General features: G+C 50.3%; 1 protein-coding gene across 2 annotated transcripts in view; it reads left to right on the forward strand.

The window, feature by feature from the left end:
- The window catches only part of BACE2 (beta-secretase 2), a 156,624-nt gene that overhangs the window by 49,383 nt on the left and 89,377 nt on the right, over nt 1-17,864 (forward strand). For both annotated transcript variants that reach the window (XM_057306628.1, XM_026501002.4), the window contains exons 5-8: nt 341-475; nt 2,050-2,151; nt 6,448-6,597; nt 11,840-12,008. In XM_057306628.1, coding sequence (XP_057162611.1) covers nt 341-475; nt 2,050-2,151; nt 6,448-6,597; nt 11,840-12,008 — 556 coding nt within the window. The remainder of the gene's footprint in view (nt 1-340; nt 476-2,049; nt 2,152-6,447; nt 6,598-11,839; nt 12,009-17,864) is intronic.

Consider the following 17,864-nt stretch of genomic DNA (forward strand, 5'->3'; position numbering starts at 1 on the left):
GAGGAAGCGAATTCTTCTCCGTCAACGTGGCTCACTATTTTCCTTCATTTGGGGGCGAATCTCAGTATTGTAAGGCTAGAATCGTAGATACTTCCTTTATAGAAGGGAAACCACCAAAGCATCTTGATTAGACGAGGGCCACAGATTGTTTGACCTTTGGATACATGGCCCCCAAACGTTCCCCGTTTAATTTTCAAGCATATATGTGATGTACCATCATCATAATGTGAAGGTCCTGATTCCAGTGAGGATTCACCTTCTGATTATATGCTTCTCAGTGTACCCTGTTGATATGCTTCCGTATTTTTTCTCTTATATCCGTAAATATCTTTCTTCTCAGGTCCTGGGTGGAATTGAGCCGAGTTTGTACAAAGGAGACATCTGGTATACCCCTATAAAGGAGGAATGGTATTATCAGATAGAAATTCTCAAGTTGGAAATTGGAGGCCAGAGCCTTAATCTGGATTGCAGAGAGGTATTTTCACGGTGATCTCTTTGTGTCTAGGTGCCTGGGTCACTTTAATACTATAGCTGGGACCCGAATAGGAAATTAGACGGTACAGGGGTGCCTGGGTGGTGGAGTCAGTTAAGCGTCTGACTCTTGGTTTTGGCTCAGGTCAGGATCTCAGGGTCCTGGGATGGAGCCCTGTGTTGGCTCCGTGCGCGGTGGGGAGTCTGCTTGGATTCTCTCCTTTGTCTCCCTTCCCCCTCCCCTCCCCACCACCAACATGCACACTCTCCCTCTTTCTCTAAAATAAATAAATCATAAAAAATAAAGAAAATTAGGTTCATTACAAGATAAAGCAAAGATTCATTACATTAAAAGTTATAGGACCTTTTTGTATGATAACGAACTCCTCCTTCCAGAAAACTTGCTTCCTTCCAGTCTCTTGGCTTCATAGGGAAAAATTAGCATAAAATTGCGTGTGTGAAGAGCACTATTGAGCACCTTTTCACCGTTCACCTGGGGCCTGATGGCTCCTGGACTATGTCGAATAAGCAGGCTTTCATCAGTGCAAGGGAAAAAACGGGGACTAGAACTAAGCAAAATGAAACTCAAAGTAAATCATCGGCCTTGTCCTCCATTCATGCCCCCGCCGCTCACCGCTCCCTCCAGGACAAGTGGCGCTCTGGAGAGCAGCGTGTTCTGACCGTCCTGACAGGAGGCAGACGTGCAGAGCCGGGGTACCGCGTCACCTAGGAGCCCCGCTCACACCCTGTCTGCAGTTGGCTTACTCGCGGCCATAATGGCATGATGATGAGGACAGCTTGTGGGACTCAGTCTCCCACCACGTCTGCGGGATGGTTTATAAAAACCGCCAGCATTTCATTCTGTTCCCACCTGCCACCGCCTCCTTCCTCACGAACCATGCCCGTCCACCATGGTTCCCATGCGTACAGACGCGTCTGGGACCCATCAGAGCTCGAGAGAGCGGTGCTCCCTCCCACTGTGATAGTCTCGGTCCTCAGGCCACAGAGCTGGGTTTATTGTCAGTGGCACTTAGCTGCCACTGAAGAATCCAGGGATAGAATCAAAGCGGAGGGCCTGTAATACAACACAGACCCGCGTGAGATGCTCTCACTGAATGCGGCTGTGGTCCCTCCCTAAATGCAAGCACGGGGTGTCTGTTTAAAAACTCCATCCTAGTTCTCTTTCTCCATGTCTGGGATAATAGTTGATTCTGTAGGATTTGTATAAATGGTAATTAATGGGTCATTTCAATCTGGAAAGACAAGGGGGGTCTTCCCCCTTTGCTCTTGGGGGCTCCTCAACAGGGACATCTGGGAACCTCCAGATGGGGAAATGTCTGCATGGGGAGAGCTGTTGACTTTGGACATGTCACTTCCCTTTCCTGGTCTCTGTTTCCTTATCTGTGAAGTGAGAACGTTGGGCTAGTGTCCACGTTCCAAGACTGTGCAGTGAGCGGAGCCACCAGTGAGGTTCCACGGCTGCCCGGATTTGAGTGTGGTGGCCCCAGTGACAGCAGGCTGGTATCACGTGGCGTGTCACTCACGTGCCCTCTCCCCACCCACTCTCCCCTGTTCCAGTATAACGCAGACAAGGCCATCGTGGACAGCGGCACCACACTTCTGCGCCTGCCCCAGAAGGTGTTCAATGCGGTGGTGGAAGCCGTGGCCCGCACGTCTCTGGTGAGTCCTCAGGTTGCTGACAAATGTCGGAGAACGCCGGGCCGTGACCCCATGCTGGGGAGCACTCCTGTATGTGTAATCATCTTCATCTGAGCATTTTGAGCGGTTGGGTTTTTTTAACTCTTATGAAGTTCACAGTCTTGCTCTTAACTAGCAAAGAATTTCTTCACGTTAGCCTCAGGGGACTTGGATCTGAAGGTGCCACGCTGTTTAGTATTTCAAATAATAATGTATTGGATATAGGACTTTTTTTTTAATCTAAGGAAAAAAGCCTCTTGGTGACATTCTATATTAGAGGAAGTAGTGAACCAGGAATATGTTTGCAGCCTTTAAAACAAATGAGCCCCAAATCGTACTCTTTTTGGCCTTCGTCCAGGCTGTGTTGGGATTTTAATTCTTCTGTAAAAGAATGCGATTTGCAGAAGACAAAGGTCAATCAGCCAGTAGAGTAATTATTAAAATCCTCTCAAGGGCAAGATGCATTTTGGAGAAGTGGCTGAGAGCATTCCAGTATGGCTCCAACTTTCCAGTTGGTTCTGGGCAACACGGTAGACCAAAGGCATTGACTGGGAAGAACACAGCTTCGGGGGTGAGGTGGACACGAACGGAGGCTGGTTTCTGCCACTTACTAGCTGGGTGCCCGGGGCAGGATTCGGGCCCTCGGAGTCTCCACGTTCTCACTGCGGGGCTGTCGGGAGGGCTGGGGTGCGGTGCGACGGGCCCCGCACAGCGGTGCTCTGGAAGGAGAAGCGTCTAATGTCCCACCGCCGTGCTGCTGCTGTTTGTTCAAACGTGAGAGAAACGTTTCTCTCCACTTCTTGGCTGTGTTCATAAGCCTCCCTCTGTACAGGGCGACCCTTGCAAGGCCACCAGAAACCGGTGTCTCCTGCTCGAAGTCGTGCTGCTCGTACTAACGCAGGCCTGACTGTCCCACGACTCCACTGGCCGAATTCAGAGGATGATGGGAGAGTGCACAGTGGCTGCTTTGTTCTAGCGGGAGCGTGGGAAGGAGGAAGGGGCTTTTGGTCGTCCCGAACCAAACTTCAGCAGTCTGAAACTGCCGTGGGAAGAGCAGTAGGCAAACCAAGAGAAGGACAGGAGCAGAGAAAAGGAGTAGTTCAGAGGCCCCTTTTGAGCTTGAAAGGACTTCAAGGCAGCAGTAGTCAAAAGCCAGAGGAAAGCTCCTAGCTTGTCTCATATCTGCTGAATCAGAAAAAATGGCAAGGAAAGTTTTTAGTGCCCTAAATTCAGAATGCTGGCTGAAAATCAGACCATGCTTAAAATGTGGAGCCATATGCCGATTTTCTTCAGTAGTGAAAATGTCCTCAGCAGACCTGACACGAGCATCTTCAGACTGAGTATTCTGGGCTGGAAGTGTGTGAGGACCGTCCCGCAGAAACGCTCAAGGCGCGCGGGGGAGCCCGGCCCGCCCCGCCCTTGGCCAGCCCCGCCTCCGCGGAGCCCGTGACTCCAGCCCCCGTGGGTGCCGTGCAGGGAAAGAGTAGCACCCCTGGGGCGTCGCAACCCGTGTTCAGCGGTGACTGACTTTGTAAGAAAACCACGAGGTGTAGAAGGAATGGGATTACAGAATTTGTTTGCCTGGTCTAAAATTATCCTCTGATTTCAGAGCCTGTGTCAGGAAGGGGAGGACCTGGGAAGGTTCTCTGTCTTGGGCAGGGAAAACGCAGCCAGGGCGGACAGGGTCCCTGTCTCCGTGGGCCTGGACCAAAGATGGGCATGTCTTTCTCACCTGTTGTGGTGTAGGGTTTCTTTCTGGTTAAGGGAATGGCTGGCTTCTGGGAGTTAAATGCAATGCAAATGTTGGGCTCTGTCTCCTGGCCTGATTTGTTCTGAAGGGATTTTAGGAATGCATGGTTTATAGGTCTATATTTTGAAATGAGCCTGGTGGGGAGTTCTGTGAACGGCAGAGACCCAGGCTCCCTCTCCTCATAGCTGCAGCACCCTTGTGCCCAGTGCTGCCCCATCTGTAAAGTCCAGACGTAGGATGACACCTGCTTTAGGGTGACTTCTGACTCTGAACTCTGTGATCTGAGGGTCAAAACTGCCCTCCAAGGACACCTGGCTTAGCCTCTGGGGAGGTCCCTGGACTCACAGGCGCCTCTCTGGAGGCAGGTGCCCCCCCCCATCCGATTCAGAGCCGTGCCCCTTAGGTGAGTTTCCAGACCTGATCCTTCATCTGCAGACTGGAGCCGCCCACGGGCACTGACGTGGGGGTCCCTGCCCTGGGCGCAGGCCAGCCACCCTCACCTTGGCCCATCCTTAGGTCCAGCAAATGACTGGCCCACCCTTATCAACTCATCTGGCAAGGGATTCTGCCCTCAGATACATAGTTCAAACTGATTCAACTTTTATAAAAGGTGAAAGTACATTAATGCCAACATTAGAAATGTTACAGATCAACCACTCACAGTTTCATAATGGATGGTCCATGTAATGGATGAAAAACCCTGGGGCATTTTCTCCCCACTGTCTGGTCCTGGAGGGAGGGATGGAGGGAGGGAGGGAAGGAGGGATGAGGACAGGCAGGCTTGCACCTGCTGCGTGTGATCTTGCAGCACAAGGTACTCAGCGTTCGTCCGGTTATGCTCCGTTTTCTCAGTTCTTGCCTGGCTTGGTCTCCGAGCCATCCCCGCTTACCTGTCTTACCTTCTCTCTGTTTCCATAGCACCCTCCTTCTGGACTTCCCAGCCCTGCGCCCTCTTTGTGGGTGTGTCCTTTGCCAGCCGATCCAGGGTGGGTCCTAGGCCCCTCCCTTCTCCCCGTATCCTCCCAAAAGGGATTCCCTCGGCGCCACATCATCCCTTCCCATCCACCGTCAGTGACTCTCGACGGGGCCTGGCTCGACAGGAGTTTAGACCCACGAACCAGTGGCCCATGTAAATCCCATTTGGACTCCTGAATCACACCCGGCTTGCCACAAAGCTCAGATCTCTGACAGATGATCTCTGATGGAGACGCCAAGGCTGCCAAGATACCCTCTGTCCCCCATCTCCTCCTTCCTGTCCGCAGCACTGGCCCCATGGCTGCAATCTGTTTTATCCAGTGAGGCAGCTCCCATGCTCGGCCCGCCCTCCCTCAAACTCATCTCATACCGCTCCCTGGCCCGTAGCTCAACTCAGCTTCCTAGGGATGCTCCCTGGACAGTCACCCCTTATTTCCAGGTCAGTACTGTCCTAGCTCACCCCATCCATGCTCCTGGATCCGTCCCATCGTATACACTCCTAGCTCCGCCCCATCCCCTGCTCCTGGCTCCGCCCCATCACATACACTCCTAGCTCCGCCCCATCCCCTGCTCCTGGCTCCGCCCCACCACGTACACTACTAGCAGGTGCAGGATAGATCTGCTCAGGAACCATCCCTTGCCCTGGTGAGCTGGCAGGAGTTATTCGTAGTTAACTTGCGGACTTAGTGACTAGTGGGCATGTGCAGGTGGCATCGCTCATCGTCAGGGTCAGCAGACCCCTGTTGGGAGGCTCAGGTGGGCGCTCTGTGCTCTTGACTGTTCATTTTTCCCACAAATATTTCCTGAGTCTCCTGTGGGCTAGGTGTTAGAACTGTAAGGCGGGCAGACAATACATCTCTGTCCTTCGAGGACTCAGATTGTAGTGCAGACAAGAGAACGTAAGCAGTTACTCCCATAAATGTCAAATTAGAGCTGTTACAAGGAGGAAGACCAAGGGGGAGAGCCACATGGTGGGCTATCAGCATGGTGGCGAGGGCTTCCTGGAAGGTGGCATCTGAGCTGATGTCTGGAGGAAGAGAAGGGTATTCCAGAAGAGCAGAGAGCCCACCCGGGGCTCTGCACCAGGAGGAAGAGTGCTGTGCTCGGAACTCAGAGGAGAGATGATGCCCAAAAGGGTCTGGAGGGCCGCATGTCGGATGTACTGTCTCTTCTAAAGTGCCATTGCCCACCGCTGAGACCTCGGGCGGTTGCGTCTCCTCCGTGTGCTCTGGTTTCCTCATCTCTCCCGTGGGGTGCCGGGGTGCTGCTCCCCAGCCGATGCGGCTTTTCGAGGATTGAGGTAGTGAGTGCCGCGGAGGGTTTGCCGCGGTGCCTGACACCAGTCGGTACTCTCCGTGCCTGTGTGATCCTAATAGCTGTGGATTTGTCATCACCGTTCCCCTTCCAGAGGGCTGCTGGCTCCCCCACGCCATCCAAGGGAAACGGTGTTTACCGCCGCGGGCATCTGGCGAGGGGAGGAGAGGAGCTGGGCGCTGTTTCCTGTTGATGTGCCAGACGAGTCATGGTTTCTCATGTGATCTCGTTTTGTCCAGATTCCAGAATTTTCTGATGGTTTCTGGACTGGGTCCCAGCTGGCTTGCTGGACGAATTCGGAGACACCTTGGTCTTACTTCCCTAAAATCTCCATCTACCTGAGAGACGAGAACTCCAGCCGGTCGTTCCGAGTGACCATCCTGCCGCAGGTATGAACTGGGCCGTGCGCCTTTCTGCCCGAACCTGGCCCACGCCGAACCTCCCAGGCACTTCGTGCGTCACACGCGCGTGGAGGTCGTGCATCTGCGGGAGGTATCGGTGGCCACGGTGATGCTGTGTGACAGCCGCAAAACCCGGCAGCCCTCATCAGCGAGCGCGCGCCCCTGTGCGTGAGTCTGGGCAGCCCCGCTGCTCTCTGCACGCTCGCCCATGCGTCCGGTCGGCTGGGGCTCGGCCGGCCCTCTGGGGTGGCCTCACTCGTGGATCCGGTGACTCCCACCGTCGGGCAGCCGGCTCGGGGTGGTGGTGGCGCTCTGGAGGGGGAAACACGCAGAGGGGCCGGCTGCATGGTCCCTGCGCTGCAAGGGCCTGGCAGCAGGAAAGGCCAAGAATGGAGAACATTTGTGCAGTGTCCACCATAGCACCAAAATAGGTTCTTTTCTTTTATTTATTTATTTTTAAAGATTTTATTCATTTATTTGAGAACGCATGCACACAAGCAGGGGGAGCGGCAGAGGGAGAGGGAGAAGCGGACTCCGCCCTGAGCAGGGAGCCTTGATCCCAGGACCCTGGGATCATGACCCGAGCTGAATGCAGACCCTGAGCGGACTGAGCCACCCAGGTGCCCCCAGAACATGTTCTTTTAAAAAGGAGAATAAAACTGGACCCTCAGAGAGATGAAGACATCCTTTTATCTTCCCTCTTCAATACGTCATTGGCTCCTTCCTCCCCCTAAGCATCTATCAAACACAGCCTGTTCTGGCCTGCTCGGTCACGCCTCTCACCTCCTCCTCCCCTTTCCCGAGGCTCTTGCTCAGGTCCCCCACTGCACCCCTCCAGGGACCTCCAAGCACTCTCCGTGTAGCCCAGTCCCCTCCTTTCTGCCCTTAAAGCCGTTGCCCAGGTGGCAGATTTCAGCCTGCTGGCCCTGCTGTGAGCCATCAGTGAATCCCCACTCAGTGCACACTGATGTCCTCCTTCCCTGTGGCTCTCCGGGCCTCACTGGAGCCTTCCACACCCTTGACCCGCCTCTCACTGGTCAGTGTCCTCCCGGCCTTCGTGCTTGCTCACTCTCCTGACCTTTACTTCTGCCAACCACCCCCTCCCGCCTGCAATGCCCTCTCCTCCCCACTCCCTCTGCATATCCAGATTCTTCCCATCCTTCAAGGTCCCGCTCAAACAACCCCTCTTTTGTTGAACCTCTGCTGAGCAGAATGACCCGTTTGTGAGCCTGCCCTTCAGACTCATGCTTCCTAGTCCACTCATCCGGCATGCGGTCGTCCCTTTACGGGGTATTTTGTGCTGTTGCCTTTTTCGTTTGACTGTTTTCTTTAAAAGCACATGTACGCACTTGGAGTTCTCCATCAGTTACATTAACTCCTTGAAGAGGAGAACCACGAGACCGACGGCCCTTGCTCCTTCCCTGGCATGAGTACGAAGTGGAGGCTAGTGTGTCATCACTGTTGTTTTGAACAGACCAATCCATGTGCCTTTGTCGTAATTTGGTGACTTTGGGACAAAGGATGGGGTTGGGGGATAGGGAAGGAGGAATGATTTCAGAAGTGAAAAGGAAGTTTTAATCCTGCCTTTTCTCTTCTCCACTTTATACATGGGGACAGGCCTTCCAGGAATGGTGGGTTACTGGGGAAGAGCCTGAGAGCCTCAAGAGAAACACGGGGACAGAGGACACAGTCGCCAAGGCTGCTCTGTTCCACCCCTGACTCGCGCTGTAACTTTGAGCAGATCACTGAGCCCTTTCTCCGTCTGTCCCTTTAACTATAAAGGGAGAAATCATAATACTTGCCAAAGACATTTTCACTGCAAACAGTGATATGTCTTCTGCGTCTTTAAAGTAATTGCTCTTTATGATTAAATTTTGGTCAGTCGAGCAGCACGATGTGGACATTATTTCCTCAGTGTGGTTTGTAACTAAAGTCGAAGCCTAGTTTCAGGAACAAGGTGAGCGTGTAATCGTAAATAAATGGCAGGGGGTTGTTTGGCAGAATCAGGGACTCATAAGACGCAGGAGAAAACAGGCATTCGGGGGGAACTTCTAGGATGTCCAGGGCGGGCAGTAGCCACCAGAGCTGGGAGGTCACTAATGAGGGAGGTTTGGGAGTGTTGCCTTTAACTTTCGTTATCTCTGCGTGAGAATTCAGTATTATTCTCACGAGACTGTAGATATTTTTTGGTTGACTTTGACATGTTCACATTTTTGGTTTTTAAAAAATCTGCTTCCCCTGCTGTTTTCCTGATTTCTTACTCAACATTCCCATTCCATTTTCTTTCCGTCCCCTCCTCGGAAAAGGGCTTGGACGGGCGGTTGTGAACCCTCACATGCCGGTAACCTCACAAGCTCCGTGTGCCACTGACAGAGCCCTTGGCGTCAGCACTGGGGGGTCCTCTCCTAACACTGCAGCTCTGTCTGCCTGCCCGCCTCTCCCTAACATTTAAGGCAATCTTCAGGGCTCCTTCCCACCGAAGTTTTAGAATAGAGCCCGTGCCTCGGACCTCTTTGGCATCGGCAGTAGTGGATGGGCATATGCTTGCTAGTGCAGAGAAGAGTGGTGTCAAAGGCAATTCTCTTAAATTTTGTCTGTCTCCACTCTTTCCCCAAAACACATGGGCTGCATCTTTTTTGGCCTGTTGACAAGAGCAGCCCCCAACCCCAGCCCACAGGCAAATTCTGGTTTTCTTTTCCACATAACCCTAAAAATGTAAATAATTGCAGTCTACCACTGGTTGGTCTATTTGTGCTATTTTAGGGTAAGACAGACAGTTTATTCTGAGATCTAGCAATACTTCAGCTTTCCCCAGCTTGTTACAGCATCTACAGTCTGGAACTTTTATTGGCAGTCAGCTGGGACACACACACAAAGAGTAAAAGATACAAATTCGGTCTGCATATTTTTGCATCAATACCCTCAGTTACATGATAGGTGATAATTGATTTGGTTTTATTATAGAAGCAGTTCCTTCAAAAGTCGGGGTGTGTTGCGTGTGTGTGTCCACGTACGTTCCTAGGGCTTGCTTACAGACCCTTGGCTGAAGGTACTGTGGCGGCAGGTCAGCGCTGGGGGGGGGAGGTCCTCTCCTGACACTGCCGCTCTGCCTGCCTGCCCCCCTCTCCCTAACATGGAGCGCAGTGCCTTTGCCTCGTTTGAGTTGGTCGTGAGACGTTGCGTCTTTCATTTGGTGCTCGTCAGGCTGCACACCGTTCATGTCACCCGCATTTTTTGAGGCCCTCCTGGGTGCCGACCCGCGGACCCTTGCAGCCGAGGTGCCAGGACCATAACGGAGAACAGGATGAATGCTTCCTTGCCTGGAAGGAGGGCTTGCAGACAGACAGACCAGCTGGGGAGGGTTCTGACTGCGGGCTCAGTTCCTGGACCAGCAGCTGCTCCGCGTCTATCCACGGATGATGCCAGGGGCTGTCACAGCTCTGTCCTTGCTCCCCCCGCTGCCCGGCAGCCCTCGTCCTCTCGCCGTCCCCGCGCTGGCAAGGGCCGTGAAGTTCATCTTCCTCCGGTGTCAGCTCGATTGTATGCTCTCTCTCTAGCACAGCTTCTGGTTTCCTTTCCTGCCCCGACGTTAAATAGTGCTCTGTGTCTCCCACTCCTCGCGGCGGCATTCCCTCCCACCCCTGTGCTGTGGTTTGCCTCCCGGCTGGCACCCCTCCCTTGTCACCCTGGTGCAGCCCCTCCCTGCCACACCCTCTAAAAATCCCCACCCCTCACCCTTCCCTCACACAAAGCCCAGGGCTCCCAGCCTTTCCCTCCACAATCTTTCTTTGTGCTTCTACCCCTGTAGGGCGGCTCAGTACTTAAAAGAAAGTCCTTCTTCCTACTCATTTTGCCCTTGACTGCTTTTTCCCCCCAGATGTTTGGTATTTTGTCTTGCTAAGACACTCTACTCTCTTGGTGGCTGCATTTGAATACTTTGCTGTTGAAACACAAAGGGATTGTTCTCACTGAGGTGACCTTGGTTTGCTCCCTGATTTAAGTTTTGACTCATTTCCTCACAGACTCGCCCCCCAGAGGACCTCAGGGGCCCCAAGTGTTGTGTTGATAGACCATGAACAGCCCGTGGTCCTCATCCTCGTGGGAGCGTCCTACGTGGGGGTACTGGGTCTTCTCTCTGACGGTGACAGCTTCTCTCTCTCTCTGACCGAGGAAATAAATCATCCTGCTTCCACCCTGCTGCCTACTGTCAAGCTCTCTTTGGCAAAGGATGACAAAGGCGGCATCCTGGGGCCGGTTAGGAGCCATCGCAGCCTCCTCGCAGGAGAGCAGAGGACGCTCATGGTCGCATGGTCGGGACTGGGGCGGTAGCCGTGGGGACGGGAGACGTGATTGGATTCGGATGCCATTTCAAAGGAAGGCCTCCAGCCTCTGGTTATGGTTTCCATGTAGGGAGAGAGATCCTGGCCCGGTGCTGTAGGGCCTGAGGAAGTGAGTGAATCACAGGTTTACTGAAACAGAAGACCTTGGAAAAAAGCACATTTGGGGAGAATGTCCAGAGTTCAGATTTTCTCATATGACATTTGAGATGCCTGTTGAGTGTGGATGTGGCAGCAAAGATCTGCCTGGAGGTCAAGATTTGGGCATCAGCATAGAACCCTGGGGTGTGCTTAGGGCCATGGGGCCACATGGGTCACCTGGGGCGGGGGTGGGGGGATGGTCGCCAGGAGGCCAGAGCCCTGGCCTTCTCTGATGCTTGCAGGTGAGGAAGGGAAAGCAAACGCTACCCAAGTGCCTGAGAAGGGGCCGCCAGTGTTGGGGGGAAGAAGAGCCAACCCTTTCCCAGAGGCCAAGGGAAGGAGGCGGTTTGAGGGGAGAGCTGGCTGGCCCATGTTACCTAGAGGGGCCTGTCCCACTCTGCACTTATTCACCTGCCCCCTCCCTGGATGGGGATCTTCAAGGGCACAGGGACTGTGCGTTGGTTGCTGGCACTGAGGCAGTATCTAGGCGACACCAAGTGCTGGATGGACGCACGGACGCGTGGATGGACGGCTGTAGTTATAGGCAGCACACGTGTTTTTATCACTTTCAGTAATGTTTATCACCATGCTCGTGATGTCATCTTCCAGGTGGCAGGGTAACGTCATCCCCTTCTCTCCCCGCGTCGCCCCCACAGCACCGGGGAGGTTGGAACACACTGTGGCCTCGACAGCTTTGTGATGTTGCCGGATTCATGCTTTTCCCTGTCTGTCTGCCCTTTCCTCGTCAACAGCTCTACATCCAGCCCATGATGGGGGCCGGCCTGAATTACGAATGTTACCGATTCGGCATCTCACCTTCCACGAACGCGCTGGTGATTGGTGCTACGGTGATGGAGGGTTTCTATGTGATCTTCGACAGAGCTCGGAAGAGGGTGGGCTTTGCCGCCAGCCCCTGTGCAGGTAAGGGATGCTTGCACGGGACGGGGAGCCCCAGCTGGAGTACTCAGTGTCCGTTCACTAACTTGGGAGCAACTCTTGATGACAGGTTAGTGGCCTTTGAATTGTTTCCCACAGGCCTGCCATCCGTGGTCAGTCTTATCAGTAAGGCGCACGGTAGGGTTACGGAGAGGAGGAAGTGAGTCCGTCCGTGTCAAACGTGGAGTCCCATGCTGGACACATGGCAAATGCGTGACTGATGTTAGTATTATAGTTCTCTCTCACGTTAAACTTAAAGTGGTATCTCACACCACAGAATAAAGATGGGGGGTCTCGGGGAAGAGTTACAGTTTTTTGACAGGAAAATTAAAATAAAGATTCATGGGTAAGCTGTGTATTTTTTTTTCCATCAAAGCCATCTTCATTGTGAGATAAGAAGTAAATGCCTGTCATTGCTTTTTCTTGAAATCCTAAAATGACGAGATCAAGGAGTGTGTTTTTCCTCCTAGAACCCCTTTGAAGAGCTGGTTTGGGGGTGAGTCGGCAGCATTGTTCTGCGAAGCCGAGCTTGAAGGTTGGGCCAGTGTTCAGGGAAACCAGGAGAGAGGGCAGGAAAGTCGATGGGGGGTAAACCCCCAAACTCACAAATGTCTGTAGATGAACAGTTTGCTAGGACGGAGTGTCCACACAGCGCACGGTTTAGCGGGAAGGTCAGTACTTCTGGCAGAAAAGGCCAGCCCTGGACGTGGGCGTGAGCTGGGATGGCTGGGGATGCGTGGAGAGCGCGTGACCAGGCAGCGGGCAGGCGCCCCCGGGCTCCTAGGTGGGATTTCAGGGGACTGGCAGATCCTGACGTGTGGGATTCAGAGTTGGCGGGTAACATGCCAACGGAGAGAAGAATTAAGCACATGTGAGGCGGCAGAAGAACAGACAGCAAGGAGGTGGGACAGGAGAAAATGAGAGGCTGTGGGGTGAGACGCGGGCCCCCACGCAGCGTGGGGAGGGAGGCGTGAATTCGATGAAACCCTCAGGATAGTGACCCACAGGCGGGAAGGCTGGCTGAGCCAGTCGCCCCAACCTTGACCGGACCTTCCTTGGGATCTAAGACCAACAGAGAAGTCTGGGGGAGAGCCTCGGAGATGGGCGGTGGCGCAGGCGAAACGTCGGAGGCTCTCAGCTGATTTGTTCCAAAGGGACATATTTCAGGTCTTACTTACACTCTCTGACTCGCGGTGGTAAATGGGAATCCTGGAGCATAAAGCGGGTCGGGCATGCTTGCTATCCGTGTTTGGACACACAGGCAATCCCGGAGGCTGAAATAACAATGTGGAGCATGGGAGGAGAGGGATATCAAAGGGAAAACTTGTATCTGGAATATTAGTCCAACTCACGTGCTGTATACATAAAACCACCCAACGCCATGTATATTTTCGATTGTTGCAAATACTTTAGGTGTTAACCCGGAGCTCGCTGACTCTGCATTGGTGAACGGGCTCGGAGCCTTGGGGCTTGTCATTTTGTCATCTTTGTTGGGAATGAGTGTCTATCTCTCAGAGTGCATTAACTGTTTTTAGCCTGGGAGGTATCCCTGGGGGAGACCTTCCTCCGTGGCATTACCTGGGACTGTACAATCGGAGACGCTAGTCTGTCTCGCAGCTGTGAGTGTCTCACATCTTGTAACCCAGAGAACTAAGCACTAAAGCAATTTTCCCCACAATTTCTGTTCTCTCGTTAAATACCATTAAAGTAGAGGCTACTATGGCAACAGCCATTATATCGTCCACTTTACTTAATACCGCAGAGCGCGTAATCACCGTGTCTCCTAAGTGAATTGCTGTTGGAAATAGTTTAATATTAAGTGTCTGCAGGCAAAGCAACATTCATTCCTGCGTTTCAATGTGAATTCTTTGTTAGGTGTGCTTATAGAAGTTTTTTTGTTACTATTTTTTAAAAAAAGCGTATTTAAGGTTTTGGTACTTAAACATTTGATTTTATCAGCAGTGGGGAATATACACGGATATGTCTCCTCTTCCGTGCAAACTGTTTAGCCATTAAAGTAATTACTTCCCTCCAAGCTGCAATTAGGGGCCAGACAGTGGGCTATAGCTCTGTAATAAACGGAAGAGGTACACTTTTTTTTTTCTCTAAAGTGTTGATTTCTAATTTATCACATACTTTAAATAACAAAATGATTTAAGTCCTAGGAAATCATGTGCTTTGGGCACACTTATGGAACACCCAGATTTAACAAAGGATAACATTTTGTCATGTTTTCTTCAAAAATTTGTCATAGGAACAGAAAATAAACATAGCTTAAAGCCCCACCCCACTTCCTTTGCCAGAATGACCCTTTATCCGGAAACTGGTGTAGATTCTTCTCATAATTACTACACACTTAAGATTTCAGTCCATAGGTCTAAGTGCCTTGGATTAGTTGTCTATCGCTTGGTAACAGGTTAGCCCCACATTTAGCAGCACTCTGACCTTGTGCAGGTGCCAAGGGTCAGGGAGCGGCTTAGCTGGGTGGTTCTGGGCTAGGGTCTCCCAGCAGGGTGGAGGGTCCTGCTGGAAGCCCACTCCTGTGGTTGGGGAGAGGAGCCCTCCTTTCCTCTCCATTGGGACCTCAAGCCAGGCTTCCCTGAACATCCTTATGGTGGGTACCTGGTCACCCGGGAGCACGTGATTCCAGAGAGTAAAAGTGCCACACAGCACCCAAGCCACAGTCTTTTTTTTTTTTTTTAAAGATTTTATTTATTTATTTGACAGAGAGAGAGGCAGCCAGCGAGAGAGGGAACACAAGCAGGGGGAGTGGGAGAGGAAGAAGCAGGCTTCCAGTGGAGGAGCCTGATGTGGGGCTCGATCCCAGAACGCCAGGATCACGCCCTGAGCCGAAGGCAGACGCTTAACGACTGAGCCACCCAAGCGCCGCCAGCCACAGTCTTTCTACACCCAATTTCGAAAGTGACATACGATCACTTCTGCCCTATTCTGTTGGTTGTTCAGAACAACCCTGGCCCAGCGTGGGAGGGGATTACACAAAGTAAATACCAGGGAGCGGGGATCACTGGAGTCCCCTTAAGAGCTGTCTGCCGTCTACCTATAGATAAGTACCATATAACAAAACATTGGTTGGTTGGTTGGTTATGGGGTTTTGGTGTTTTTAAATGTATATGAATGCCTGTAGTACCATGCGTGTCCTTTTTCAGTCTGCTCTGTAGTCAGCATTACACATTTACTGGCTCTTCCGTGTTGATGGGAGCACTGGCTCTCTCATTTTGACCGCTGTGTAGTATCCTCTTGTATGAATATACCCAGATTATTTACCCAGTTCTGCCTCGATGACCATTTGGACTGTTTCTAATATTGGCAGTTGTAAACAGTACTGCAGTGAACATCTTGCTGCATGCTATTGAGATCTTCTGAAAATGGAATTTCTGGATGGTTTGGTGTGCTCATCCTCAGTGTTACTGGCTACTGTCAGATTTGTCCTCCGGGCAGCTGGACCATCAGAATTACATAAGAATGTTCATTTGTTTTCTTTTGTTTTTGTGTTTTGCCCATCTGTATGTATGAAATAGCGTCACAGTGTGGTTACTTCTGAGATGATGCAACTTTTTTTTTAAAGATTTATTTGTTGTTTGGGTGGGGGGAGGAGTGGAAGGAGAAGGAGAGAGAGAATCTCAAGCAGACTCCCCACTGAGCGCAGAGCCCATCTCAGGGCTTGATCCCAGCACCCTGAGATCATGACCTGAGCTGAAATCAAGAGTCAGACGCTCAACCGACTGAGCCACCCAGGCGCTTTGAGATGATACAGCTTTTGATATACTTATGGGGTGTCCGAGCTTTTTCTCTGACGGTGAATTTTTCTACCAATAGCTTATGTATATTTTCCTACATGTCTTTTTTAGTGATATCTATACATTCTTAATATTTGATCCATTAATTTGGGGGGCTTATGCATGGTGAATATCTGCTAATCTCTCTGGATTTCTTCTACTTGTTTTTATTATCTTTCATTTACTTTTTTTTTTAATTTAGTGAGATAAAATGTACCAATCTCTTCCTTAATGGCTTTTACTCTGTACCTTATTTAAGAAATTTTTCTTCAATCTAAGAAAATAGAGATTTTTTTCTAAAGATCTAAAGATTTTCCCCCCTCATTTTCTTGTATATTGTGAAACAGGAATCTCATTTTTATAAGGACATTCAATTTTCTCAGGATTATTTCTTGCATATATTATCCCCTCTGATATTTTCAATATTTTATTATTTAAAAAATTTAATATACGGGAAAGACTAAAAATAATGCAATGATGTCCTACATACCCACCATCTAGATTTTTTTTAAAGATTTTATTTATTTATTTGACAGAACATAAGCAGAGGGAGTGGGAGCGGCAGGCAGAGGGAGAAGCAGGTTCTCTGCTGAGCAGGGAGCCCAATGTAGGGCTCGATCCCAGGACCCTGGGATCGTGACCTGAGCCAAAGGCAGACGCTTAACCGACTGAGCCACTTAGGTGCCCCCACTGTCTGGATTTGATAATTTTTCCATTTTGCCACCTATAGTATACATGTGTATGTAGTTCTTGTTTGAACCATTTATAAATAGGGTGCAGATATCATGACATTTTACCCCTAAATATTTCACTCCATAATATTTCATCCGTAAATACCTCTTAAAAATAAGGACAGGCTCATAATAAATGTAATACCATTATGACACCTAAAAATTTAACAATATTTACATTGTCTTATGTAATATCTAGGCCGTATTCAGATTTCCTCAGTTACCTCAAAAATGGTTTCCTTCACTGTGGGTTTTTTTTTTTTCTTTTGAAGGCCAGTTGTTTTATAGAATATATCATATTCAGATTTGTCTGGATTTTTTCTAATAGTATCGTTTAAGATGTTCATTTAACCTTACCTTTCTGTAAACTTGAACTTAGGTCTAGAGGCTTGGTTAGATTCAGGTTAAATTAATTTTGCAAGATACCTACTAAATTTTAATAATCTCTTTGTCGTGTACCAAGACCCAGTACGCATCTGGATTATTTCTGAGCATTCTCTTCTATCCCACCAGTGTAGTTGCTGTTCCTGTGCTTGAACATGTGGTTTAATTTCTATAGTTACAGTAAGACTTAACAGCCAGCAAGGGCTCAACTCCTCTCCTTATTCTTCTTTAAATGCTCTTGGCTACTTTTGTCCTTTTATTCAGCTTGCAACATCTGAGAACTCCGTTGGGATTTTGATTGCAACCGCATTGGATTTACAGATGAACTTGAGAAGAAATCAAGTCTTTATTATGCAAGTCTTTTCCCCATGAATGTACTAATTCTCATTTGTTTACGTCTTCTTTTTTTTTTTTTTTAAGATTTTATTTATTTATTTGACAGAGAGACAGCCAGCGAGAGAGGGAACACAAGCAGGGGGAGTGGGAGAGGAAGAAGCAGGCTTCCAGTGGAGGAGCCTGATGTGGGGCTCGATCCCAGAACGCTGGGATCACGCCCTGAGCCGAAGGCGGACGCTTAACGACTGAGCCACCCAGGCGCCCCTGTTTAGGTCTTCTTTTATGTCCTACATCAGCTTTGTAGTTTTCTCCAAGAGGGTCTTACACATGTACTTCTTGCTAGATACCTGTTAGCTCTTACTGTTAGTGAGATTGTTTTAAATTACATTTGATTGTTTGGTATATAGGCATGAAGGGGCTTTTTGTATATTAATCTTCTATCCAGCCACCTTGCTGAATTCTCCTTTTAAAAAATAGTTGTTGGAGTTGCTTGGGTTTTCTATGAAAGCAGTCCTGTAGTCTGATTCATGGAGCAGGTTTGTGGAATTCCCTTCTAATCCTCAGTCGAGGGATTCTCAGTTTGCTGAAATCGT

Source organism: Ursus arctos, unplaced genomic scaffold (genome assembly GCF_023065955.2).
Source record: "Ursus arctos isolate Adak ecotype North America unplaced genomic scaffold, UrsArc2.0 scaffold_4, whole genome shotgun sequence".
Lineage (NCBI taxonomy): Eukaryota > Metazoa > Chordata > Mammalia > Carnivora > Ursidae > Ursus > Ursus arctos.